Below are 27198 nucleotides of genomic sequence, written 5' to 3'. Positions count from 1 at the left end.
TTCAGTTTTATTTTTGTGGGGTACAATGTTTGTTTCAATACTTGAATATACTGTACAGTGATTAACTTAGGGTAGATAGCATAGTTTTGTACCTGTTAAGTGCCCCCCCCACCCCTTTATTGTTCCCCTTCCCCTTTCAGCCTCTCGTAACTATTATTCTACTTTCTGTTTTGGTGAGAACCACTTTTTTTTTTTTTTTTTTTTAAGATTCTACGTATGAGTGAGACCATGTAGTGTTTGTTTTTCTGTGCCTGACTTGTGTCACTTAACATGATAGTTGCCAGTTCCATCCATGTTGCTGCAAATGATAGGGTATCATTTCTTTTTATAGCTAAATAGTATAACGTTGTGTATATATACACCACAGTTTTTTCATCCATTCATCTGTTGATGAGCATTTATGTTGATTCCATCTCTTGGCTATTGTGAATAGTGTTGTGATGAACCTGCGAGTCCAGGTGTCTTTTTGATATATCGATTTCCTTTCCTTTGGATATATATACCCAGTAGTAGGATAGCTAGATCATAAGGAAGATCTGTTTTTAGTTCTCTGAGGAACCTCCAAACTGTTTTCCACAATGGCTCTACCAATTTACATTTCCATCAACAGTATAGGAGGATTCCCTTTTCTTGGCATCCTCACCAGTATTTGTTATTTTCTGCCTTGTTGATAATAGCCATTCTAACTGGTGTGAGATGATGTCTCATATGGTTTTAATTTGCATTTCCCTGATGAGTCGTGATTTTGAGTACTTTTTCATGTGCTTGTTGGCCATTTGCATGTCTTCTGTTCAGAAAAGTCTATTCAGGTCCTTTGCCCATTTTTAAATTATTTGTTTATTGCTGTTGAGTTGTTTGAGCTCCCTATATATTCCGGATATTATCCCCTTGTCCGATGTGTAGTTTGCAAACATTTTCTCCCATTCCGTAGGTTGTCTCTTCACTTTGTTGATAGTGTCCCTTGCTGTGCAGAAGTTTTTTAGTTTGATGTAGTCCCATTTGTGTACTTTTGCTTTAGTTGCCTGTGCATTTGTGGTCTTGTTCAAAAAAAGTGCTGCCCACTCGCGTTTTGTGTAGCATTTCACCTATGCTTTCTTCTAGTAGTTTCATAGTTTGGGGTGTTAAATTTAGATCTTCAATCCATTTTGAGTTAATTTTTTTGTGTATAATGAGAGATAGGAGTCTCGTTTCAGTCTTCTGCATGTGGATATCCAGTTTTCCCAACACCATTTATTGAAGAGGCTGTCCTTTCTTCACTGTATATTCTTGGCACCTTTGTCAAAAATCAGTTGGCTGTAAGTACATGTGTTTATTTCTGGGCTCTCTATTTGTTCCATTGGTCTCTTTTTCTGTTTTTATGCCAATACCATGCTGTTTTGGTTACTGTAACTTTCAAAATAGTATATTTTGAATTCAGGAAGCATGATGCCTCCAACTTTGTTTTTTTGTTCGAAATTGCTTTAGCTATAATGGCGGGGTCTTTTGTGTTTCCATACAAATTTTAAGATCACTTTTCTATTTCTGTGAAGAATATAATTGGTATTTTGATAGGGATTGTATTGAATGTGTATATTGCTTTGACTAATATGGACAGTTTGATGATGTTAAGTCTTCTAATCCATGCTTATGGGGTATCTTTCCATTTGTTTGTGTCCTCTTAAATTTTTTTCACCAGTATTTTATAGTTTTTGTTGTAGAGGTCTTTCATCTCCTTGTTTAAATTTACTCCTAGGTATTTCATTTTTTTGGCGGCTATTGTGAATGGCTTAATTTCTTGGTTTCTTCTTTAGCTATTTTTTTATTAGTATATAGGAAAGCTATTGATTTTTGTGTGTTGATTTTGTATCCTGACACTATACTGGATTCATTTATCAGTTCTAGTAATTTTTTGGTGGATTTTTTAGGGTTTTCTATGTATATAATCACAGGGGGCTGACTAGTTAGCTCAGTTGGTTAGAGCACAGCCTCATAACACCAAAGTCATGGGTTCTAATCCCCATACTGGCCAGCCACCGAAAAACAGCAGCAACAAAAAAAGCCCAAAATTCTACGTATACGATCATGTCATCTGTAAATAGGGGTTATTTGACTTCTTCCTTTTTGATTGGATGCCTTTTATTACTTTTTCTTGCCTTATTGCATTGGCTAGTACTATGCTGAATAAGAGTGGGGAAAGAGGTCATACTTGTCTTGTTCCAGATCTTAGAGGAAAAGCTTCTAATTTTGGTCCATTCAGTATGATGTTAAGGGCCGGCCTGTGGCTGACTTGGGAGAGCGTGGTGCTGACAACACCAAACCAAGGGTTAAGATCCCCTTACCAGTCATCTTAAAAAAAAAAATGGGAGAGTGTGGTGCTGATTGATGTTAGCTGTGGGTTTGTTGTATAAGACCTTTAATGTGTTCCGGTACGTTCCTTCTATACCTAGTTTGTTGAGTGTTTTTATCATGAAGAAGGGGTCTTGGGTTTTATAAAATGCTTTTTCTGTGTCTATTGAAATGATCATATTTTTTTTCCTTCTTTCTGTTGATGTGATGTATCAAGTTTATTGATTTGCATATGTTGAATCATCCTTGCATCTCTGGGATGAATCTAACTTGGTCTTGGTGAGTGATCTTTTTAATGTGTTGTTGGATTGTGTTTGCTAGTATTTTGTTGGACATCTTTGCATCTCTCTTCATTTAGGGATATTGATCTGTAGTTTTCTTTTTTTGGTGTATTTTTTTCTGGTTTTGGTATAAGGATAATGTTGGCCTTAGAATGAGTTTGGAAGGATTCCCTCCTCTTCAATTTTTTTTGAAGAGTTTGAGACGAATTGGTATTAGTTCTTTAAATGTTTAGTAGAATTCGGCAGTAAAGCCATTTGGTCCTGGGGTTTTCTTTTTTGGGAGACTTTTTGTTACTGCTTCAATCTCATTACTTGTTATTGGTCTATTTAGGTTTTCTAGTTTTTCATGATTCAACCTTGGTGAGTTGTATGTGTCCAGGAATTTATCTATTTCTTTTAGGTTTTCCAGTTTGTTCACATATAGTTGTTCATGGTAGTCTCTTGTGATCCTTTGTATTTCTGTGGTATCAGTTGTAATGTAACCTTTTTCATTTCTGATTTTGAGTCTTCTCTTTTTTCTTCATTAGTCTAGCTAAAGGTTTATTAATTTTATCTTTTTGAAAAACCAATTCTTTGTTTCATTGATCTTTGGTATTGTTTTTAAATTTCTAATTCATTTATTTCTGCTCTGAACTTTGTTATTTCTCTCCTACTGATTTTGGGTTTGGTTTGTTCTTGTTTTTCTAGTTCCTTGAGATGTAATGTTAGGTTGTTTATGTGAAGTCTTCTTTTTTGATATAGGCATTTATTGCTACAAACTTACCTCTTAGAACTGCTTTTGCCATATCCCATAGGTTCTGGCATATTGTGTTTTCATTTTCATTTGTCTCAGGAATGTTTTAATTTCCTTTTTGATTTCTTCTTTGACCAGTTCATTGTTTAGAAGCATGTTTTTAATTTCCATGTGTTTGTACAGTTTCTAGTGTCCCATTTGTACAGTTCAAATCATAGGTTGTAAGTAGCAAGAGGAGCCCAGCAATGGGTTCGAGGCAGGCTTTAATGGAAGTGCTCTCAGGTGAGGTTCTGCAGCTCACAAGGCAGTGAGGCCAGGAAGTTGCTCCCAGGGTGGATACAAGCAGGTATTTATAGGGGAGGGCTGTTGGTGAGCTTTTTGCCCATATATGGTATGGAATTGAGCAGGGTTCAGTTTCTGGTTCCGCCTTCCGGGGAGGGAGGGGGAGAGAGGGCAGGGGTGGAGTTAACAAGATGGAGGCTCCATTGCTACTTTGTTGCCACTTTCTGGTCCTACCGATCCAGGGGCAGACCTTTTTTTTTTTGTTATAGAGCGATGACTCAAATCTGGCTACTTCCTGCTGAGTAAAGGGCATCGTAGGGGTTGTCGGAAGTGGGCACACGGGAGGAGTGGAGCAAAAGCTGGTTGACGGATATCTGAGACATCTCGTGGATCCGTTCCTGAATGAAGCGCAAAGGAGACAAGGGGCTGTGGTTAACAATATCCCGAAAATAAGGAGTGGGCTTAGTAGGAGGAGGAGCCATGTGGTTAATGGGTTTTGCCACCACTGATGTGAGGTAGGGTCCTGGGCAGTACCAGGTCTGAAGGGACTCACGAACTTTGGTGAGAGTGTGGAGATTGGTTTCGACTACACCTGTTTCATTGATGTAGTAACAGCATTCTTCATTGAGGAACATGCAGGTGTTGCTTCTATCTGCAGTGAGGAGGTCCAAGGCATGTCGGTTCTGGAGGGCCATTCATGCTACTGATGTGATCTGGTGCTGCAGGGAGGCTAGAGACCCCGCTGAGGCCTCGATAGCCACCTGGAGTCTTTTGGAAAGGTCTCTGGTGGACTCTACAAAGTGGATCAGAGCCCTTGTGCCCACCTGTGGCCACCAGGAAGGAGGCCAGGGAGACCCTGGGGACTAGGGGGAGAAAAGCTGCATGTTTTGTTTTTTGGGGGGATTAACTAGGGCAGTAACTTCGGCCTGGCTATATAGGGTAAGTAGGGGAACTAATGAAACAGGTTGGCAGAGGAGGGAGGCAGAGGCATTGAAGGATTTGGAGAGGGTGCCATCGCACCAAAGAAACCTCCAACGGGCGTGTTGGCTGGTGGCATTTGGTTGGGTTGTATTGCAAGGAGAGGAATTAGGGGAAGAGTAGCAGAAGGGCAATATCCGAGCTTGGGGGTTAGTAAACAAGGGAATGTTTTGGAGAAAGGATGAAAACCCCTGAGGAGTTGGAGTGGGGGTGGATAGATTAAATGGGCCAGGAAGGGGGACAGCCAGCAATGGGGATTTACCTAAGGCAGCACACAGAAAGCAGTGGGACAAGTTACCCATGCTGGAAAGGTTGGTGATGGTGACGCCCTGCTAAATGAGCTTTACCCAGGAGAAGGCATCTTGACCTAGATGAGGGCCGATCTGCAGGTGTTCTTGGAGGAGCTGCTCCTATGCCTGGATAACGTTAGTCTGGTTACTGAGGACAGAAAAGACCTGAGGGATGACCCGTGTGTAGGCCATGTAAATGTTAAGGGAAGAGGCAGGGTAAGACTGGAAGGGCCAGTGGTACCGTTTGGCATCGACTCTAGTGGCCCAGCGGTCATCCCAGGGGTCCGAGGATTGGGGATGGTAAGGGATGTGGAGTTTCCAGGTGACGTTCAGACTTTTGTAGACCTGCTGGGTGACACTGGAGGTGAAGGCTGGGCCATTGTCAGGTTGTAGGGCCACGGGAGGGCGAAGTCGGGGATCCACTGTCGGAAGAAACCCACAAGACCCAGAAAGGAGAGGATGTCATCTGCACTCTGGGGAGGTTGGAGATCCTGGAGGAGGTGGATACAGGCCCCTGTAAGAGACTTGGAAGTGGGGGTTAGGGATATGCCTAGGTAAGTAACTGGGGGGGGTGCAAAGTTGAGCCTTGGAAGGAGTGACCCTGTAACCCCTAGACCCAAGGAAATTGAGAGGAGTGGCAGTATCCTCTTGGGAAGAGGATAATGAGGGGCTGCAAAGAAGGAGGTCATCCACATATTGGAAGAGGGTGCTGTACTTTAGAGTGCAAAGATTAAGATCTTTGGCTAAAGCCTGGCCAAAAAGATGGGGACTAGCTCTAAAGCCTTGTGGCAAAACAGTCCAGGTAAGTTGTTTCGAAGTATGTGTGTCAGGGTCCTCCAAAGTGAAGGCAAAAAGGAAATAAGAGTCTGAATGAAGGGGGACAGAGAAGAAAGCATCTTTGAGATCTAAAACGGAAAAGTGGGAAGTGGTAGGGGGAATGTTGGAGAGCAGGGTACATGGGTTGGAGACAACCGGATGGAGTGGGACTGCGGTGTCATTAATAAGTCTTAAATCCTGCACTAGGCAGTAGGCTCTGGTGGGCTTTTTTACAGGGAGGAAGGGGGTGTTGCAGGGGGAGCTAATGGGTATAAGGAGTCCCTGCTGGTGGAGCCGACCTATGATGGATTTTAGTCCTCTTTGGTGGGTTTCTGAAATGGGGAATTGAGGACAGGAAGGAAAGGTGGTCTGATCTTTTAATTGTATTTTTACTGGGGAATGGTGAGAAACTACTGTTGGCTTAGAAGTATCCCAAACCTGGGGGTCTACTGACAATGAGCAGTGGGGTGGTTGGGAAAGGTCGGGTGAAACTAGGGCCAAAATAAGGTGGGTGGAAACAGTGGGTAAGGGGGAAAGACAAATTTTGGCATAGAGCTTGTGAAAGATATTCTGGCCGAGGAGGGGAACGGGGCAGGAGGGGATTATTAGGAAAGAATGAGAAAAGGGAAACCCATCCAGGCTACAGGAAAGGGGTGGGGTGGTCCGTGGATTAGAAGAGGTTCCATCAATTCCCATGACTGCCACTGGGGAGGGGAAGCTGGTGCCCAAGTAGGAAGGCAGAACAGAGTAGGTAGCCCCTACGTCCAACAGGAAGAAAATGGACTCACCCACTACCTGGAGCATGACCCTGGGCTCGGCGTGGGTGAGAGGGGTTTCCGAGTCTGAGCCCTGTCAGTCGTCATCCAGGCCAAGGAGCTGGAAGGTAGGACTTACTGGCTCAGAGTTTCCTCTGCGTGGAGGCACCAGGGATCCTCCAACGATGGGGCAATCCGATTTCCAGTGGCCCATTCTCCAGCATTGAGGGCATGAGCATGTTGGTTCCCTTGGATTTGGACATTGACAGGCCCAGTGTCCATCAGTGCCACACTTGAAGCAAGACCCTGGGGGGATGCGCTGGGTTACCCCTTTCCGCCAGCCAGCTGCAGGGCTGCTACCAAGGCTTGGGTTTGGAGTTGGACCTTCTGCTGGACCCGGGCTTGTCTTTTAAGTTCGGCCGTTTCCTCCCGGGCATTAAAAACTTTAAATGCCATTCTCACCAGGTTGGGAATGGGAGTTTGAGGGCCCTCTTCAGCCTTTTTAAATTTTTTGCGAATATTAGGGGCAGACTGAGAGAGAAAATGGGAGGCTAGGACAGTAGCTCCTGCCAGGGTAGAGGGGCCTAGGCGGGTATACTGAAGTAGGACTTCAGTGAGTCTGTTAAGAAAAACAGTGGGATTTTCATCTGGACTTTGGGTGATTTCCCACAGTTTGCCATAATTAACAGCCTTATTAGCAGTTGCCTGCATTCCGGTGATGAGTCACTGAACCATGTGGTCGCGGCACCGGCGACCATCTTGGCCATTCTGACAATCCCACCCAGGGTCTGCAGCAGGAACCGCCTGAGCCCCTACTGGCATAGTTGGAGCAGTTAAATGGACCTGATCTGCACGTTCTCGGGTGGCGGCCTGGATACGTTCCCTTTCCTCTGCTGTGAGGGTAGCAGTCTGGATGACATGTAAGTTGTGCCATGTTAGGTCATATGCTTGGGCTAAATATTGGAACTCTTTGGTATAGTTTCCCGGGTTAGCAGAGTAGAAACCTAGCCGTTTTTCGATCTGGGAGAGGCCTTGGAGCGAGAAGGGTGCGTGAACTCGAAACACTCCTTCGGCACCAGTGACCTCTCTTAAGGGGCAGACCAGGCCGGGGGTAGGTGGGATAACTCGGGACTGTGTCCGAGCAGAAGTAGGAGGCTAGCCGGGGGGTGAAGGTACTGGGTTGGCCTGAGGCACCGGGGCAGCTGCCGAAGGAGCAGGGTAAGAGGGAGAAGGAGGCACTGAATAGGGAGGGGGAGAAAGAGTTGCTGGCCCCAGAGCCGGCGGACTGGTCAGGTTTTCAGGGGGTTTGGACAGAGGAGAAGCGGGGAAGCATTCGGGGTTTTTTGCAGCAGACAGAGCCGGTGTGGTCTGAGCGAGGACGACTTGGGAATGGGTGGGTAGGTAGGGAAGGGACGTGAGCACACTAGGGGCAAGGCTGGTGCGGGAGCCGTATCCGAAACAAGTAGAAAGTCAGAGAAACAGGTAGAGGGTCGGGAGGAACAGGTCAAACAGATAGGAAGTCAGAGTTGAGCTCCAGGAGCTCAGAGGAAGAGGAGGAAGTTTAAGCTGAATTCAGAAAGGAGAAGCCACTTAATTCAAAGTGAAACCCGGTCCAGTTCCAAAGCAGAAGTAAAAAAGGGTCAGGAGATTAACAATGGCTGTAGAAGATGGAGGGAGGAGAAGCAGACAAGAAGTTGAGGTTGAGCTCCAGGAGCTTGGAAATGTGAGCGGAACTCCAGGAGTTCAAGAAGGAGAGGCCGGTCCACTTCAAATGAGTTTAGATTGGGCAGTTCCCATAATTCCTGCTGGGCAGCCCCCGGAAAAAAGGCTCAAAACAGGTGAGGGTAAGGGGAAATAACTGTGGATCCTGGCTAAGACAAAGAAGAAGAGACAAAAAGGGAAAAAGAAAGTTAAAAATCTGGTCCAGTCTGGGCAGGGGAACTTAAAAGACAAGAGTGGGGGAGAAACCAGCAAGCACACGTAAAATGGGTAAAGGGAGCTCCAGGGCAGGAGCTCCAGAGGCGGGGACAAAATAGTTACAGTAAACCAAAAGTAAAACAGGTCATGGATAAAGGGAGCTCCAGGAGCTCCGGAGACCAGGACAGAGCAGTTACAGTTGACCAAAGGCAAAACAGGCAGTGAGTAAAAAGTGGGAAACAGGTAGTGGATAAAGGGAGCTCCAGGAGCTCTGGAAAAAAGAATGAAGCAGTTAAAATTGACAAAAAGCAAGACTAAAAAGGGGGAAGGGACCTCTGGGTGCCAGTAGCGGAGCAGCCGCAACTGAGCTAAGAACCCGGAAGACAGAGGGTACAGGAAAAAGGGGCAAGAGCATAGCCTCCAAAGGCCCGCCTGTAAAAACTTTGGACCACTTGTCCTGGAGACCACAGAAATTATTTAAATTTGTGAAAACCTGATAGCCGGAAATGCCCCGAGGGAGTCATTGAGACGATTGTTTAATTGATATCGGTGGAGCCTGGCTCCCCTCACCCCCAAACAGCAGTGCCTGAGGTGGCTCTCAAATCCTGTGAGAGGCCGACCAGCAGTCAGCCCAAAAGGAGTTTTAGGGTTAGAATTTGGTCAGGCAGTTTCCACGAGTCCTTATCGGGCAGGCCAGGGATTCAAATAGGCATCCCCATTTGGATTCCCAGGCTGCGGAAGGTTTAAAAGAGGCTACCGTGAAGATGGGGACGTCTCATCACCTTCAGGCACCGGATGGGAGTCACCTGGTGACTTGGTGGAGTTGCCCTGACATGGTCACATTTTCAGGCAGGGCCACCCAGATTGGGACACAGAATCAGGAACGTAAGTTCCTGGTAACGAGAGGAGGGAGGCTCCCACTGGAGCGGGGCCTCAATCTCCTCCCGGGTTTCGCCAGATGTCCGGTTCAAATCTGCAGTGGTAAGTAACGAAAGGAGCCAGGCAATGGGTTCGAGGAAGGCTTTAATGGAAGTGCTCTTGGGCGAGGTTCCGTAGCTCACAAGGGAGTGAGGCCGGGGAAGTCGCACCCAGGGTGGATACAAGCAAGTATTTATAGGGGAGGGCTGTTGGTGAGTTTTTTGCCCGTATGTGGTAAGGAATCGAGCAGGGTTCAGTTTCTGCTTCCCTTCTGGGGAGGGAGGGTGGAGATGGAAGGGGGTGGAGTTAATAAAATGGAGGCTCCCTTGCTACTTTGTTGCTGCTTTCCGGTCCTGGATTAGCAGGCCCAACACCATTTGTTGTTGATTTCTAGTTTGATTTCATTGTGGTTGGGCAAAGTATTTGATATGATTTCAGTTTTTTCAAATTTATTGAGGCTTGTTTTGTGACCTAACATATGGTCTATTCTAGAGAAAGTACCATGTGCTGCTGAGAGTGTATGTTCTTCAGCTGTTGGATGAAATATTCTATATATGCCCATTTGGTCCAATTGGCCTAGAGTAGACATTAATTCTGACATTTCCTTGTTAATTTTCTGTCTGGATGATCTGTCCTTTGCTGAAAATGGGGTATTAAAGTCCCCAACTATTATTGTGTTGGAGTCTGTTTCTTCCATTAGGTCTAATAGTAAGTGCTTTATGTAATTGGGTGCTCAGAGTTAGGTGCGTATATGTTTAGAATTGTTATATTCTCTTGTTGAATTGATCCTTTTGTCATATAATGGCCTTTTTTTTTTTTTTTTTTTTTTTTTTTTTACTTTCCTTGACTTGAAGTATATCTTATCTAAGTATAGCTACCCCTGCTCTTTTTTGGTTTCCATTTGCATGAAATGTCTTTTTCCATCCCTTCACTTTCAGTCGCTGTGTGTCTTTATACGTGAAGTGAGTTTCTTATAGGCAGCATATCGCTGGTTCTTGTTTTATAATCCATTGAGACACTCTGTGTTTTAATTGAGGCATTTAATCCATTTACATTTAGAGTTATTGATATATAGGGACTTGTTACTGCCATTTTGTTACTTATTTTCTGTTTGTTTTGTTGATCCTATTTTTCTTTTTTCTAATCGTACTGTCTGTATTGAGTGGTTTTCTCTAGCAGTGTATTTTGATTTCTTGCTATTTATTTTTAGTATGTCTCATAAGTTTTTGTCTTATAGTTACCATGAAGCCTACAAAAACATGTTATAGTTATAACAGATTATTTTAGACTAATAACTTAATTTTGATATCTAAGAAAAAAGAAAGAACCAAAGCCAACTCTAATGCTTTGTTGTCATCTCCACCTCTTCCACCTTTGTGACATTTTGTTGTTTCAAGTTACATCATTTAATATTGCCTATCTCTATACAGTTGTATTTGTTGATGTCTTGTTAGGTTTGTCCTTTAGTATTCATACTAAGGATGAAGGTGGTTTATTCCCCCCCTTAAACACTGGAGTATTCTGAGGTTGTCTGTGAACTTCCTTTACTGATTTGTTATGTCCAAATGTTTTCTTGCTGCTCTTTAGTATTGTCCTCTTTCAAATTGAAGAACTCCTTTTAGCATTTCTTGCAAGGCAGGTCTAGTGTTGGTGAATTCCCTTAGTTTTTGTTTGGGAAAGATTTCATTTCTCCTTCATATTTGGAGATTAGTTTTGCTGGATGGAGAATTCTTGGTTGACGGTTTTTTTCCTTCAGCACTCTGAATATATCATTCCATTCTCTTCTGACCTGTAGGGTTCCTACTGAGAAATCCATTGAGAGACATGTTGGGGCTCTGTTGAATATTACATGTTTTTTTTTTCTCTTGTTGCTTTCAGTAACCTACCTTTCTTTGTCTTTGGTTTTTGATAATTTGATTATGATATGTCTCGGGGTGTTCCTCCTTGTACTGAATTTGATTGGTAACCTCTGAGCTTCCTGTACCTGGATACTGTCACCTTTCTTCATACTTGGGAAATTTTCAGCCATTATTCCGTTGAATATGCTTTCTGCATCTCTTCCTTTTTCTTCTCCTTTGGGTATGCCAGTTATGCAGAGGTTATTTCGCTTGAGAGAGTCCTATATTTGCTGTATTTCTGTTTCATTTTTTCTTATTCTTTTTGTTTCTCTGATTTGGTAATTTCAAATGTTCTATCTTTGAGCTCACTGATTGTTTCCTCAGTTTGATTAAGTGTGCTGTTGGAGCTTTCTATTAAGTTTTTCAGATCAGATAATGTATTCTGTGTTTCTAGAATTTCTATGTGGATTTTTAAAAATTGATGCAATTCCTTCATCAAGTTTCTAATTCTACTGCTGGATTGTTTTTCAGATATCATTTAATTTTCTATATGTTTTTGTGACACCCTGGACATCCTTAAGAGGGTTATTATGTCAGACATTTCATAAGTCCACTGTTCCTCTGGGTCCATTGCTAGTGCTTGGTTTGTTTCCTTTGATGGTGTCATATTTCTCTGTTCTTTCTTGATCTTTGTGACTTTGTGTTGATGCCTGGACATTTGAGGAGACTGCCACCTCTTCTAGGTTTTATAGTTTGGTGGTGTTAGAGCTTTATTAATTAATATAAGGTCTTTGTCTCTGATCTGTGGGTTTTTGTTTTATTTTGTTTTGTTTTCAGTTCTGTGTTGGATTATTATCTATCACCGTCACTGGAACTAATTTATTGTCCTTTGGTTAATTCCAAAATTGGGGGAACGTCCTGTGGGGACCAGCACATGAGCCCTGTGGTTGAGCTAAATTGCTGCTTTGATGCTGATTCTCTGGGAAAGGCTTTCTGTGTGGCTGTAATTGTAGGCCTTTTAATCACTTCTGAGTCTTTTGAGTTCAGATACACGTGGATTTGGGGGAAATTCTGGCCTGGGTCTGACTCTTTTCAGCAAACTGCACCCCCTGCAGTTCCATCTCCCTGACTAGTCTCCACTGAGTGGGCCTATGCCGATTGGAAAGCAGATCAGCTGCCCACGTTGCACCCCAGCCAGCCTACCCCCCACACTCCAAACTCTTCCCATGCAGGGGCTCTGCATGGGTCCCTCATGATGACTCACTGACTGGCCTCTAGGTGTCTCCTATCTTTGGTCAGCTGCAGTTTCTCGCTCCTGTGGGGGATCACAGGAACTTTGTCAGTGGTCTGACTGGCCTAGGGGCTGGTATGGTGTGCTCCAAGACCCTCTTCTGCCCTGCAGACTCCAAGCAACTTCACAGAAAGGATGCAGCTGTGGCTTTTGTCGGCTCCTGCTTTGTGTACTATAACTTCTTCCCACTCTTCACCTGGAAACAGCCGGGGCTTGAAATGGTCAGAGCAGTCCTTTCTTTCTCTTGCTGCAGTTTTCCTGCCTTCATGAATTCCACAGGTCTTTCCTTCTCTTTCCTCAAGCTCCAGTGGTCCCAGATTGGCAGTCTTTGCTTTTTGATAATTGTAAATTGATTGTCTGTGAGAGAAAGAGACACTAGGGACTGTCTGTTTTGCCATCTTCTCGACATCTCTAACTTTAAACATTTTTTTACAATGTTAGTGGCTTGTTTTTGAAATTTGAAGCCACATACTTAGAGTTGTGACCTTTAGTTTTTATCATCATCATCATCATCGTCGTCGTCGTCGTCATGAAAGAAAGAAGCTACCATGTTCCTTTATTCTGAAAAAAGTATAGCAGACGTTTGTTGAAAATAACTATAGAGTGAAGTCATAAATGAAATGTCTAAGTACAGATATTTCCTTAACCTGATATAGAGTCTCACTTTTAAACCAATAAACACAGGAAATGTGAGAGACACTTCCCATTAAATCAGGAGCAAGACAAGGATGCCTTCTCTCACCAGTATTATTTGACCTTATCTTAACCAATGTAGTAGGGCAAGGAAATTGGTTGGTTATAAAATAAATGTACAAAAGCCAGTAACTTTTCTGTGTAGCAGTCAGGAAAGGAAAAAAGATTTCACTTACTAGAGCATCAAACCCCCAAGTAATTTAGAAACAAAGCCAGAAAGGTGAAGAAAATAAAAAACTTTATAGTGGTGACACAAAAAACTTGGAGATGTCAGATCAACTCATTAATTTGTTAATTAATGCAAATAAAAATCCCACTGAATTTTTGGGAGAAGGGTGGGAGAGTAACTTGCTAAAGTGATTCTGAAGAGCATCTGGAAGAATAAATAGGCAAGAATAGCCAAGAACATTTTGAAAACCAAAAATGAGTTTGTGGGAAGATTGGTTTTGTACTATCAACTATTCACAGATTTACGCAAGAATTTTAGAGTAATTTGAGCCCTATAATACACAGAAATAGCCATATGTCTGAAAAGAAAGCCTAAGACTTTGACCCAACTATGCATGAGAGTTTATATATTGTATAGTCAAAGTCTTTGTGTGTGAATCGGGTGTCTTTCAAGTGCAAGGGAAAGAAACTCACATTGGCTTAAGCAAAAACCAAACAAAGACGTTTATTTTGTCAAGTATCAGGGATACCCTTTGGGTGGTACTTGCTTCTGTGACTCCAGAGGAGGCTCAAATGCCCTGTCTCTTCCTGACTTTGATTATCTTTCCATTCTCTGCTATTGCTGATGGCTTCCTTTGTACACTAGAGGAAAAGGAGGTGTGATTGTTGAGACTTCCAGCCTTGTTTTTATAGCTCAGTGTCCAAGAAGAAAGTGACCTTCCTTAGCGTCAGTATGCACAGTCTTAAGGATGACACCCCGTGGTTGCCAGGGTCATATGCCCATCCCTGGGCCATGACCATGGAGTGCTGCACTAATGGGCACCACCCATGCCTGCTCATATCCAGAACTGCCAGCAGCTTTGCTGTGCAGCCTCACCAGAATCACATGGAACAGAAGGGACAGGAACTTTTTCCCAAGGAAAGTGGGTGGGGTGGTAGAGTTACTGGGGTGAGCAGTGAGCAGGGGACATGCCACTGGGCAGACCGGAGCAACAAGTATATACTCAATAATTGAGAAAAGAATGGAATATTTAATAAAGGATGCTGGATACTTAGCTATTTGGAAAAAAAAGGTATATCCCTACCTTTTACCATATTCAGTTAAAATCCCAAATGAAAAAGTGATATTTAAATAGGAAAAACAAATACTAGAAGAAGATGTAGTCAGGTTTCAAAATTTCTATTTTTTATAGACTTTATATTTTAGAGCCGTTTTAGGTTCATAGCAAAATTGAGCAGAAGGTACAAAAGATTTCCCGTATATCCCCTGCACCCACATATGCACAACCTCACCCACTGTCTACATCCCACACCAGAGAGGCCCATTTTTTACAATCGATGAAACTACATTGACACATCATTATCACCTGGTCCATAGTTTGCATTAGGGTTCAGTCTTGATGTTGTGCATTTTGTGGGTTTGGACAAATGTTTAATGGCGTGTATGCACTATTACAGCATCATGCAGAATAGTTTCACTGCCCTAAAATCTTTTGTGTTCGTCTGTTACTTCTTTTCTCCATCCAACTCTTGTCAACTACTGATCCTTTTACTGTTTCCATAGTTTTGCCTTTACTGTTTCCATAGTTTTGCCTTTTCCAGAATGTCATATAGGTGGAATCATACAGTATGGAATCCTTTCAGATTGGCTTCTTTCACTTAGTAATATGAATTTAAAGTTCCTCGTGTCTTTTCATGGCTTAATACTTCATTTCTTTTTAGTATTGAATAATATTCCATTTTCTGAATGTATCACAGTTTATTTATTCATCTACTAAAGGACATCCTGGTTGCTTCCAAGTTTTTGGCAATTATGAATAAAGCTGCTGTAAACATCCTGTGTAGGTTTTTTTGTGTGGGTCATAAGTTTTCAACTCCTTTGGGTAAATAACCAAGGATTGTGATTGCTGGATTGTATGTTAAGGGTAGTTTCTTTTTGTAAGAAATTGCTAAACTGTCCTCTGAAATTGGCTGTACCATTTTGCATTCTCATCTGCAATGATGAGAGTTCCTGTTGCTGCACATCCTAACCAGCATATGATGTTGTCAGTGTTTTGGATTTTGGCTATTCTAATAGGTATGTGTAGTGGTATCTCACTGTTGTTTTAATTTGTAATTCCCCAATGACATATGATGTTGAGCATCTTTTAAATATGCTTTCTTGCCACCTGTAAATCTTCTTTAGTAAGGTCTCTGTTTACATCTTTTCTCCATTTTTTAAAATGGACTGTCATTTTCTTAAGTGTTGAGTTTTGAGTGTTCTTTGTATATTTTGGATACTAGTCTTTTTGCAATTATTTTCACCCAGTCTGTGCCTTGTCTTCTCATTCTCTTGATAGATATTTTTCTATCTCAACATTAAGAAGCCTTTTGAAACATATAAAAAAGGGAGACTTTCTAAATCTTAAACTTTAAAAGCAGAGAATGCAGACCTACATACATGTTTATGTTTTGCCTGTACTAATTTGTCTTGTTTAATTTATCTTTTGAAAGTAAATATCTGTTAATAATCATTAATGGTAGCTGGTATTTATTGAGGGTTTGCTATGTGCTAAGTAAACTGTAAACCCTGTGCTAAGCCCTTTCATACTCTTTTGTAGTCCCTACAAGAACCGTCTAAGACAGTCACTATTGTTGTCCTCATTTTACAGGTGGGAAACAGGCTTAGAGTAAGTGGTGGTATAGCAGTTCGATTCCAACTCATGCTCTGTAAATTACTGTACTACCTGCATTTAATAGTTCATTGAAATGCATTGAAAAAGGGAGAATACAAATATCCAGCAAATATGGGAGAATTCCTAATCTCACTAGGAATCAAAGAATAAAAACACTCCCCATTGGTATGGAGGTTGGGGAAGGACCCTCATGCATTACCATGGGAGAATATATCTGCATACTTTTTGGTGGAGGAAATTGGGCATATTTTTCAAAAGTATTAACTGTTCATACCCTTTCACCCAGGGATTCCACTTCTAAGAATTTATTCTAAGAGAAAATTTAGAGTTGATTACAGATTTATGTGCAAGAATAGGCATTATAATGTTAACTATGGCAGTGAAAAATTGGAAGCAATCTAACTGTTCAACAATAAGGAATTGGTGGAATAAATTGCGGTATATTCATATACTAGAGTAATATGCAGTCATTAAAGATTCATTTTTCTCACATCAAGTGACATGCATAGTGACCATGATATGGCCACTGTGTTTTTCCACTGACTCTAAAATGATATGCGTAGTAAAGCAGTTTGCATCAGGTGTTTGACACAGAGTCAAACACAGACTGTATTTGCTGCTGTGAAGAGGGTTTTTTCTGTGTTTTTCCCCAAACAACTACACATTTCCATACTTTTTTCAGAGTTTTTTTTTTATTAATTTTGAAAACTCATAGGACCCCATAAAAATCAACCTAGGTGTACATACATCATGTTTTTGGTGTATGTGTTAATGGATTCTTTGTGAATCAATTTATTTTTGGTTTTTTTGCTTAACTTTTAAAAATTCCTTAAATAATACCAACATTTATCCAAAAGATCTGAACAGTACAGAAAAAGAAAGTAAACTCTGAAAGCCGTTCTCCAAGTTGATCTTGTTCCCATTTCCATTAGCCGAGATAGTGATGTTAATAGTTAAAATATCTTAAATATGCATTGGGAGCTTGCCCTACTTAACAGAAATTGTTTATAAGCAGATAATCACCTCTGATATGTTTCGGATACTGGGAGTTTCAAACATAGGTGTCCTTGAAGGTGAGGTACCCCTTTGTTGGTTCTATGCATCTTTTACCAGTGCTCTAACATAGGGAAAGATGTTACAAGTGGTTGTGTTTGCAGAGCAGTGTCTGTTCTTAAACACCAGCCCCTCTACTAATAAATAGAAATAAGTAAATAAATAAAATTAAAAAGTATAAAGTTTTAGTATTAGAATTGTGTGGGTTAAATACATCTATTACTAGATTTGAGAATGTAACAAACTTCCTTAGAATGAACGATTCTTACTGGCATTTGGACCTTGTAGCTAAGGAAAGATTCAGCCTCATTTATTTGTGATTTTTTTCCCCACTCAACAGATACTTGAGGGTTTCTCATTTGGAGAATAAATTTATTAACTAAGCTTTTGTTTTGAGGTATGATCTTTGGGGAATACTAGGCTTCCTAACTTCACCCAAATTTGGCTTCCTAACTTTCTCAAGTTTGGTTAAATCAAAGTGGTGGGGAAGTTCAGAATTTTTACTGGAAGGAGATAAAATTATTGACTAGAATTAGATAATGCAGCTGTTGGGTAGTGATTTCTTTTCTCCTTTCTCTCTTTAGCTCGTAATTGATTGAAAGTAGTGGCAGGGTTGGATGGCAAAAGAAAGAGGCCTGGGGGGAAGAAGTCAGATGGTTTTCATTACCTCTCTTTAACAGAGAGGAAATCAACTGAAAAGCTATCCTTCTGAAACATGGCCTAAAAAACTAGTCCAGAAATTGAGAGCAACAGGCAATGGCATTTAAAAGGAATGCTCTAGTTTCTAGGAAGGCAGGTATGAGTGCCTCTCAAAAAAAGAAAAAATGAAAACTTTGTAATCTAGGACACACAGACAGGCATTTGTTCTCTGCACTTTTACTCCCATGTCCTAACCAGGGAGGGGTTAACAAAGTAAATATGACATTCCTTAATGATGAGTAACCATTTCCTTTCTTTTTCCTTTTAAATATTTTTATGTTGTTCTCCATATATTCTCTCCCTTGTTTTTTTTTTTTTTTTTTTTTAAATCTCAGTATATAGTGAGAATTATTTGGGAGCATGAATAGTTTCTTGTCCACAGGAGAAGAGGGAGAGGGCTTTTTCCTTTCAGCTTTGGTACTGGTACTATTTCTATTTACATAAGCATGGCTTTTTTCAGGTGACCTCATATCTCTATCAGTACTGTAGAAAATGATTCACATTGTACAGACTTTAAAATATGAAGCCATTATGGCATTCCAGTCTTGAGATACTTATAAACCTTGGCTTTTGAAAAAAATTACATATTCATTGTGGGTATTTTTCTTATAGCCCTGTTTCTATGCACATGCAGAGTTATTTCCTCAGGCTACATTCTGAGAAGTGGATTGCCTCCTTTCACCATAAAGGACATCTGTAATTCTTGGGCCAAATTGCCCACCTTACTGGTTGTCAGTTCTCACCCACAATGAGTGAGTATTCCTTAGATCCTGGTACGCAGCTCGTTTTGAGGAATGTCATCTCCCTTTTGTGACCATAGATGTGGACAGATGTCCCCCTGTGAACAGAGGGACCCTTCCTAAGGAAGCGCTTCTCTGTGTCCAGTCTTGGGGCTGGCACACAGCTGGAGCAGGGAGAGCTGAGTCTGAGCGGGGAGCCCGTGAGCCAGTGATTGGCCAGGACTGACTACTTGGGGACAGGTAGGCCTGCTCCAAGAGCATAGAGGAGGCCGTAAAGTAGTTCTGCCTCTGGAATTTTGCAGAGGAAGTGATATTTGAACTCTGGAAAGCTGAATAAGAGGGTGTTTCAGGCATAGGCCTGCCTGTGCAAGGGGCAATTCCCGAAAAGGCCTGGGGGGCTCCAGCACCGTTCTGTGGGCCTGAACTGGGAGGAGAGGGGTCGGAAGTGAGGCCGGAAAGGTAGGCAGTGCTCCAACAATGAGTTTGGAAGTGACATAGGTTGAGGGAGGGGCCCCTGGTGGTCACACCAAGATAGCCTAGAGAAGGGAGAGGCTAGTGGCAGGGAGACCAGTTTGGAGGATGCTGCAAGTGTTCTACTGAGAGAGAAAAGGACTTGAACTCCAGGCAGAGGTAGGGTCTGACTTGGAAGTGTTTGTTTTGGCTTTTGGTAAAAGGATTTGGAGACCTGTTAGCTCCTGAGGATGAAGAAGGGTAAAACAGGGAAGCCTGAAGTTTCCATTTGGGGAAATAGTTACTCAAGGAGGGAAATATAAGGAGTAAGAGTAGGTTTAAGAGTAGGTTTAGGAGAAAAATAAGAAATTTGGTTGTGGACTGGAGTTTGAGGTGACATCTAGGTAGAGGTGTCTGGTGGCTGGTAGTACAGGAGCTGGGATGGGTGCAGAACATTTTCTTTATAAAAATTGAATTCTGGAGCCTCCCGAAGTGTCACTCAGATTGCACTGTGATTGCCCCAGGGCTTGGGTTACTCACTTTTCATGGTGCCATGTTTGAGAAAAATCAAACAATTTAAAACGGTGTGAATTCCTGCTACTTCAGACCTCAGTCCCACCCCAGAGGAAACTACTGCCAACAGCTTTTGTGTATTTTTCCAGAAATTTGTCTTGCATATATGCACTCATCTGGGTATACAAGTCCCTAGAAAGGATGAGTCAGAAACCAACAGAAACTCCCTACACACACTGCGCCTGCACTGAGTATGCAGTAACTCCCCAAAGTGTTGTCACTGCATTCCTGGGTCTGGGGGTGTAAAGCTCCGGCTAATGTCAGAATTCTTCCGACATAGCCAATTGTAATGCTCTTAAACCTGTTCGTGGCGCTAATTGTAAAGCTACACCACCACGCCAGTTGTCGGGCTCTTTTACCTTCCCGTAATCCTACCCCAACTTGGGCCAATTGTCCAGCTAGGGCTGCGTCTGGAGCTCACAGACCCCTCAAACCCGTTCACAGACTGGGTCACAAACCTTTCCCACGCCAGGATGGGTCACCAGACCCCACACACACAGGTCTATGAGCTGGGTAACCGCAAACAGGTCCTTGGAAGCCGCAGGTTGGAAAGCATGGCTGCTCATGCGGTGGTGGCGGCTGCCGCGGGAGGCAGTAGAACACCAGCCAAGGTGACTGCACCGCGCAGGCGCACTAACTCCAGCCACACAAACCTATTCACAGCAAATGCTCGGCAAGGTTCTGAACATCTAAGGGGCCCTGTCCATTTTCCCAACGGGAGGTTTTCTGTGTCCCCAGGTGTAAAGAAGATGATAAACCTCATTGCCTATAATCTCACCACGCAGCCAATAATTCCTGTTTTAAAAGCAAACAAATGCTTGCTCATGGTTTTAAAAAAATTGTAATAATACAGAAAGACACAATAAAAAGTTAAAGTCTCCCTAACTCTTCTGCCCGTACCCCCACTGGGCAAAAGTCCCCCTCCCTAAGGTAACCTCTGTTAACAGTTCTCTTTCCAGAAAACTAATGCAAATAGAAACATATTGTGTCTCTCTTTTTCTGTGTCTTTTTAACGCACCCAGAGGGAATCCTGCCGAATGCATTGTATGTGCTTTTTCATTGAAACTTAACGTGTCTTAGATCTTATCAGCTTATGTAGCTTTACTTCATTCATTTTAATGGGTTATTGGCTATAAAGGGAAGATCAATGAATGCTCGTGTCATTATTTAATTGGATCCCGTTGATGGACATTGATGCTATTGCTGAATTTTTCATTATTCCAAATAATGTTATGGTGAACTTCCTTGTACAGATATCCTTGTTCCTTCTTGGAAGTATTTCTGGGGGATGGAAAGAAGGGGAATTTAAAAAATTGTATATGTAAATGTTATTTATTGTTTATTAGGACAACTACTTCTGGAGAGGTTGTAGTAATTTATACTTCCACACATAGTATGTGAGTACCTTTTCTATATACCCTTGTCAAAATTGGATATTATTGACCTTAAGCATTTTTTTATGGGTGGGGGAGTATCTGGTTATTGACAGTTATTGAATAGAACTTTGTCAGCGCCTTCATGTCAAGATAAAGTTGGTAATTAAAGGGCTTATTACTTCAGTTGCGAAACCTGGAAAACTTGACCTTACTGTGGAAGATGGCCTCAGACATGTTGCAGGCTGGATAGGTGTCTCTTGGGAAGCGGTGTTACCCCTGAACAGATGCTTAGATGAGCCATAGGGTACAGTGCTCAGGGGTGGGTCATCTGCCTCCCTTGGCCTGGGAGGCATGAGGAAGGTTTCCACCTTTTCTCTGGTTTTGAGGATGCAGAAGCTCCTAGGTAACTCCCATCCACCCCAGGGCAGGCCAGCTGGAAGGATGTGAAAGGACGTGAAGTGGGTTCTTCCCTTTCATAGCCAAAGAAATTGAGCTTTTGCGAGTCATTTCTTTACTTCCTCCTCACCCCATGATGAGCATTATAAAATTCATATAATTTTGAAAGGGTAGTATTTTTCCCCTCTGTAATAGAGTGAGAACAAATGTAATTTTTAAAAATTTTTATTTACTTTTAAAAATTTTACTTTTCAATATACATTGTAGTTGATTTTCATGCCCCTTTACCTGTTCCTCTCCACCCCTTCCCTGCCACATCATATCTGTTCACTTGACTTAAATAGTTCAAGGAATTTTTGTGGTTATTCTGTCTTCTCCCCCCCCCCTTTGTTTGTGTGTTTATTTTTAGCTCCCACAAATAAGTGAGAACATATGGTATTTCTCTTTCTGTGCCTGACTTGTTTCACTTAATATAATTTTCTCTAAGTCCATCCATGTTGTTGCAAATGGTAGTATTTTGTTCTTTTTTATAGCAAAGTAGTAATCCATTGTGTAGATGTACCACAGTTTCCTTATCCTCTCATCAGATGATGGACATTTGGGCTGGTTCCAGCTCTTGGCTATTGTAAATAGAGCTGCAGTAAACATTGGAGTACAGGTATCCCTTCGGCATGATGGTTTCCATTCCTCTGGGTATATTCCCAGCAGTGGAATCGTTGGGTCATATGGTAGATTTATCTGTAATTGTTTGAGGAACCTCCATACAATTTTCCATAAAGGCTGCCAAATGTAATTTTTTTACATGACTCTATTTTAACCTAAATTATCTCTGAGTTATACTTTTTTTAAATATGGAAACTTCTTTTTTGACATCTCCTCCTTGTCACTTTAAATTTTTTGTTATTAATTTTTGAGATTAATGTAAATTTTACCCTTGCTGGGTAAAATTTGCTGATTAGTTTGTTTCTCCCTCTCTTTTGTTGGCATTCTTTCCAGTTATATAGTGGTACTTCTTATTCTTTTTTTGGTGGCAGGCTGGTATGGGGATTCAATCTTTTTTTTTTTTTCTCCTGCTGGTTGGTATCGAAACCCAGACCTTGGTGCTATCAGCACCACATTCTAACACACTGAGCTAACTGGTCACTGTTACTTATTTCATCATATTACTTTTATATTACTTTTTCTTTATAAGGAGGAAGCAGTGTGTGTTTTTTTGCTCACTGTTCCTTTTAAAAAGAAAACACTGACAACCTAATAGAGGGCACTGTATTTTGGTCACGTTTGAGTTCAGATCATGGGAGAGTTATATTTTATAATTTCATATGGGAAACTATGGAACTGAGTATGTGGTGTTCAGCAGTACTTACTAGTTAATCATATTGAGTTTTGATCCAAACATGGGAGAAACTGAAGTTTTCTCTGTGTAATTGGAGGATTTCAGAGTCATAAAATTACATTAACATGTGAAAGCAAGTTTACAAAATTTCTCTGGTTCCCATCCTATAGTAGGTCATCATGTCACTCAAACCTGTGCCAGGCCTATAGTGGGCACTCCAGAAACAATATTCAGTTCCTTTAGCATTGTTTAAGCACCTAGATATGCAAGGCACTGTGTAAGTAAAATTATGCAGTCCATAGGGACAGAGCCCCTCAAAATTACTTAAAAATCTGTACTGGAAGTTTATTTCCTAAATGTACCAAGATTTTCTACTTAGTTGTTCTTCAAGCATTTTATACATAGCTAGTTACACATAGGTGAGATAGTGATGTTTGTGCTTGGTGTGGGTAAGAAGATGATCTTGGCAGACCTGAAATGGGTTCTCCTTTTCTTACTGTTGAAGTATGATTTTGCTTTAATAGTCTCCTTTTTTCCTTCTTCTTCTTCGCCTCTTCCAATATGGCAAATATACATCAGTAAAAGGAATGCAATAATGTGTGGAACCATTTTTATTTAAATAGGAAGATAGTTCCATGAAATATAAACTGTTTAGGGTAGTCTTGTTTTATAAGCTTGTCTCGTAAACCTGTAATAACGTCCTTCCAAATTAATGTGCTAATTAGAAGCCTAGAATCCTAACACTAAAAGCGAATTGTAGAATTTTCTCCAACTTTCCCCCAAGTTCAGAAATCCCTTTTATTGGACCTTTGCCTCATTGTCATCTAGTTTTTTTGTTTACACTTGAAGTGACAGGGACCTCCCTACCCTGTAACAGTCCATTCTGGGCAGCTATGATCATTGGAAAGCTCTCCTGCTATTCATCTGAAACCTCCCTGTGGTGGAACAGTGCAGAACATAGACATTGCACACACCACAAAACTACTTTAAATGGGTATTTCTTTCTATTGTTAGAAGGAACTTACCCAGGGCAAGAATCATGTTTGACTAGCCGGTTTCCTCCTAGTGCCTTGAACTCAGGCACCCAGTAATGTTTAAAGAATGACAGCTGAGCTAAATATTTTTTTTGTCTGTATTTGAATTAGAAAGTGTGTAAACGGGCCTTTGTAGAGTAGATGCAGTCAAGTTTAGGAGGTTTTTTTCGTTGATTAAAATGCAAGTGTTCTATAGAGATCTGCTTTAGAGCTACAAATAAACTCTGATGATTCATAGCAGACTATCCAGTGAGATAAGAAGTAATCCATTTGTTTTACTGTTTGTGGTCCTAGTCCTTGCCGACAGACCTGTGCAGTAAGAGCAGTGCAAGCTGTAAACTTTCTAACAGCTGTTCTCTTGTAGCTGTTGTCTTTAAGAAGCAGAAGTGGGGGATCACCTTAGAGAAAGGAGTAAATGTAGAGAATGCAGGTTTTAACCTGGGAAGCATTAAAAACAAAACCCCCAAACATTAGAAGTTGAAGATCCTTGTGTACCCAGAAGCATACCAAGGAACACGGACTCTACTGACACGTCTTCTACATTTACCTGCAGAACTCTCTGGAGTTTTAAAATCCAGTTTTTATGCAGTATTCTACAATAAACAGGCAGAGCGCTGTTATAAATCATTCCTTACCAAAGGCCCAGGGTTTGAAACTAAGGGCCTGAAAAGGCTCCTCCTTGCCAACCCTTCTGTTGTACCTGGGCATGCTGAGGCCAGAAAGTGCCAGTCACTTGTCTAAGGGAACATAGCTGCCCCCAGGCAGAACCTGAGTCTCAAACTCAAGTTCTTTGACTAGCAGTTTAAAAGATAAAACACCAGAAGAGGCAGAAACTGTTGATTGCTTAGCCAGTCACATTTTGAAAATGATCAGTTTCATGTAGCAAAAGTTATAGCCAGTGGGGATTGGGATAGACACATTTTTTTTCCTTGCTCATAACCATTTTTGGTCTCCCAGTGTTTCCAGCTTCCTGCTTTGGACCCTGAATGGGCCGTGCAGTTGCGGGCACACTCTTCCCACAAGGATCCATTAATATGTGGCTGCCCTTCTTGGATGCTGTTCCCCAGGCTGAGCCCCGCTTCCCCTCATACTCCCATGGCACTTGGCACCCCTTGTTCTGAGCACCTTCCTCCTGGCCTCTTGGTCTATTCCAGTTGGGATAGAATGTGAGACCCCGTGAGATCACCTTCACTCCGGCCTATCTCTGTGACCTGAGCCCGGGCCTCATGTGTAGTCAGCAGTCAAGGAAAGCTGAGCAAGCCAGGTCTCTTTGTGTTCCTTTTCACATTCCCTTCGACTTCCCACTCACTTTCCTCTCCCAAAGGCAGCTCTTCATGTCTCACCAACTTCATCAGGAATACTTTTATTCTCTTCTGTCCTACCATACTGACTACATTCAACTCACCCAGACCAATTAGTTTATCCTTTCATCCTGGACAGTAGTTTCCCCCAGGCCCTCAGGCTTCAGCCCTTGAAGGCATCCTTACCTGCTCCTTCATACCTCCCCATGCTGGTCAGGCTCTGCGGCTGGCCCTTGTGTCTGTGTGTGTGCGATGTTTCTAGAGCCCATTCCTTCCCTGCCACCATCCTCTAGGCCTTCTTTCTGTCCTTCTGCAACGCAGTAATTTATGACCTGTTCTCTTTGCATCCAGTCTTGTCTTTTTGCTGATCCATTGTTTGCACAGTTGCCAATTTAATTAAAATGCTGCATTTTTGAAGTCAGTCTTCCCCTAGTCCCTCTCTTAAACATTACATCAAAATGGCTCTCCGTTGCCACAGGGGCTGACTAAGCTTGTCATTCGAAGCCTGCCATCATCTGGGACCTGCCTTCCTCTCCAGGTGCTTCTCGCACTCTTCCCCTGCCATAGCCTGTGTAGTTGGCTTGTTTCCTGGTCCCTCATGGTGTCTGGAAGTCTTCCTCTCCTTTGTGGAGCCTTTGCCCGCCAGCCATTCTTTTCAAGACACTGCTTATGTTCACTGGCTCACTTGTTCGTTTGACAGTTAATTTACTAAACAAACGTTATGAGAGACTTACTGTTTTGCTCACCGTGAGGAACAGATTCCAGGGAGGTAAGAGGATCAGTCCCCACTGCCAGAAAGCTTGCCTGTGTCACCTGCCTTTAGTATCTTGTGTTGTGTCTACTGGATTGTAAGTATAAAGGGCAGAGGCCAGGTTTGACAGTTTAAAAACAAAAAATTAACAGCACTCAGCAAGTATTCTGTTCAGGCAATTTCTTATTTTATTTATTATCTTGGCTTTTTTGATTAAATTCTGTACATTACTATTTTAGCTTAGCATGAGTTATTATCACTCAAGGTAAAAATTTATTAATGTCAAGTTATTAGCTGAATCATCTTGTAAGATTTAATGAATATATTCTGGATATTGGAACCTTATCAGCTAAATGATTTGCAAATATTTTCTCTCTTCTGTGGGGTTGTCTTTTTACTTTCTTTTCTTTTTTTTGGGGGGGGGGTTGGATGGTATGGGGATCTGAATTGACCTTAGTATTACAATACCATGCTCTAACCAACTGAGCTAGCTGGCCAGCCCAAGACTTAATTAGATAAGATTATTTAAGGTAGTGATTTCTCATTAGATTGGCCCTACTCATATTAAGTTTTCTGCTTTTTTGTTCAGTCTGCATGAAGAAATTAGTGATTTTTATGAATACATGTCCCCAAGACCTGAGGAGGAGAAGATGCGGATGGAGGTGGTGAACAGGATCGAGAGTGTGATTAAGGAGCTCTGGCCCAGCGCTGACGTGAGTACCTGTTGGGGTAGCTGCTGCTTAGAGTAATGTCCTTGTCCCCGGCGTGGAAGCTTGTCTATTGATATCTCATGCAGAGTCCTCACCTGCAGGTGTAAGTGCTTCTGTGAAGTTATGGTCTAATTAAGTTTCAAAGGCAAATAATTTTCTACAGCCTTTAGAATTTGGGGCTTCCTAATTATTTTCATTGAATTAGATAACTTACCTAAAACTCTTTTTTTAAAAAAAAAGATAAGCGGTAAGGGGACCTCAACCCTTGACCTGGTGTTGTCAGCACCACGCTCTCCCAAGTGAGCTAACCGGCCATCCCTATATAGGGATCTGAACCCGTGGCCTTGGTGTTATCAGCACCACACTCTCCCAAGTGTTTTGCAGTGCTAAATACCAACTACTAAAGGCAAACAGTGTTTAGGAATCGTTAGTGGAAAGAGAAGAAAAATCAAACCTCTCAGAGAGTAGTCTGTTATTGGATGTGGTATATCAAAACCCCACTACTATATTGTTTCAACCTACCAATATAACTATCATATAATTGTTTAAAGGTGAATGAAAACGTCAAGTAGCAATTTCATTTGTTACTTGAGGTTCATTTTCCTAGGCTAATGCAGGCATGTCTTTTCTACCCCTCTCCTGAAACTATTTTTTCTCTATGACCAACTCCTTGTCTCTCAGTACAGCCCCAACTCAATGAACAAAATATTTGCCCAGGATTTCTTATTTGCTTATTTGCAGTTCTTGTTATTGGTACTAAGTTAATACTTTTTAGGGAATCTTTGAGGGTTTGTTCTACAATTTTGTACACTCAAAGAA

General features: G+C 41.8%; 1 protein-coding gene across 2 annotated transcripts in view; it reads left to right on the top strand.

Annotated features, from left to right (window-relative positions):
• Positions 1 to 27198, top strand: part of TENT4B (terminal nucleotidyltransferase 4B) — a 71622-nt gene that overhangs the window by 30966 nt on the left and 13458 nt on the right. For both annotated transcript variants that reach the window (XM_063112111.1, XM_063112110.1), the window contains exon 2: positions 26259 to 26382. In XM_063112111.1, the coding sequence (XP_062968181.1) occupies positions 26259 to 26382 (124 nt within the window). The remainder of the gene's footprint in view (positions 1 to 26258; positions 26383 to 27198) is intronic.

This window comes from Cynocephalus volans, chromosome 10 (assembly GCF_027409185.1).
Source record: "Cynocephalus volans isolate mCynVol1 chromosome 10, mCynVol1.pri, whole genome shotgun sequence".
Taxonomy (NCBI): Eukaryota; Metazoa; Chordata; class Mammalia; order Dermoptera; family Cynocephalidae; genus Cynocephalus; species Cynocephalus volans.
This window is presented reverse-complemented; position numbering and strand designations above follow the sequence as displayed.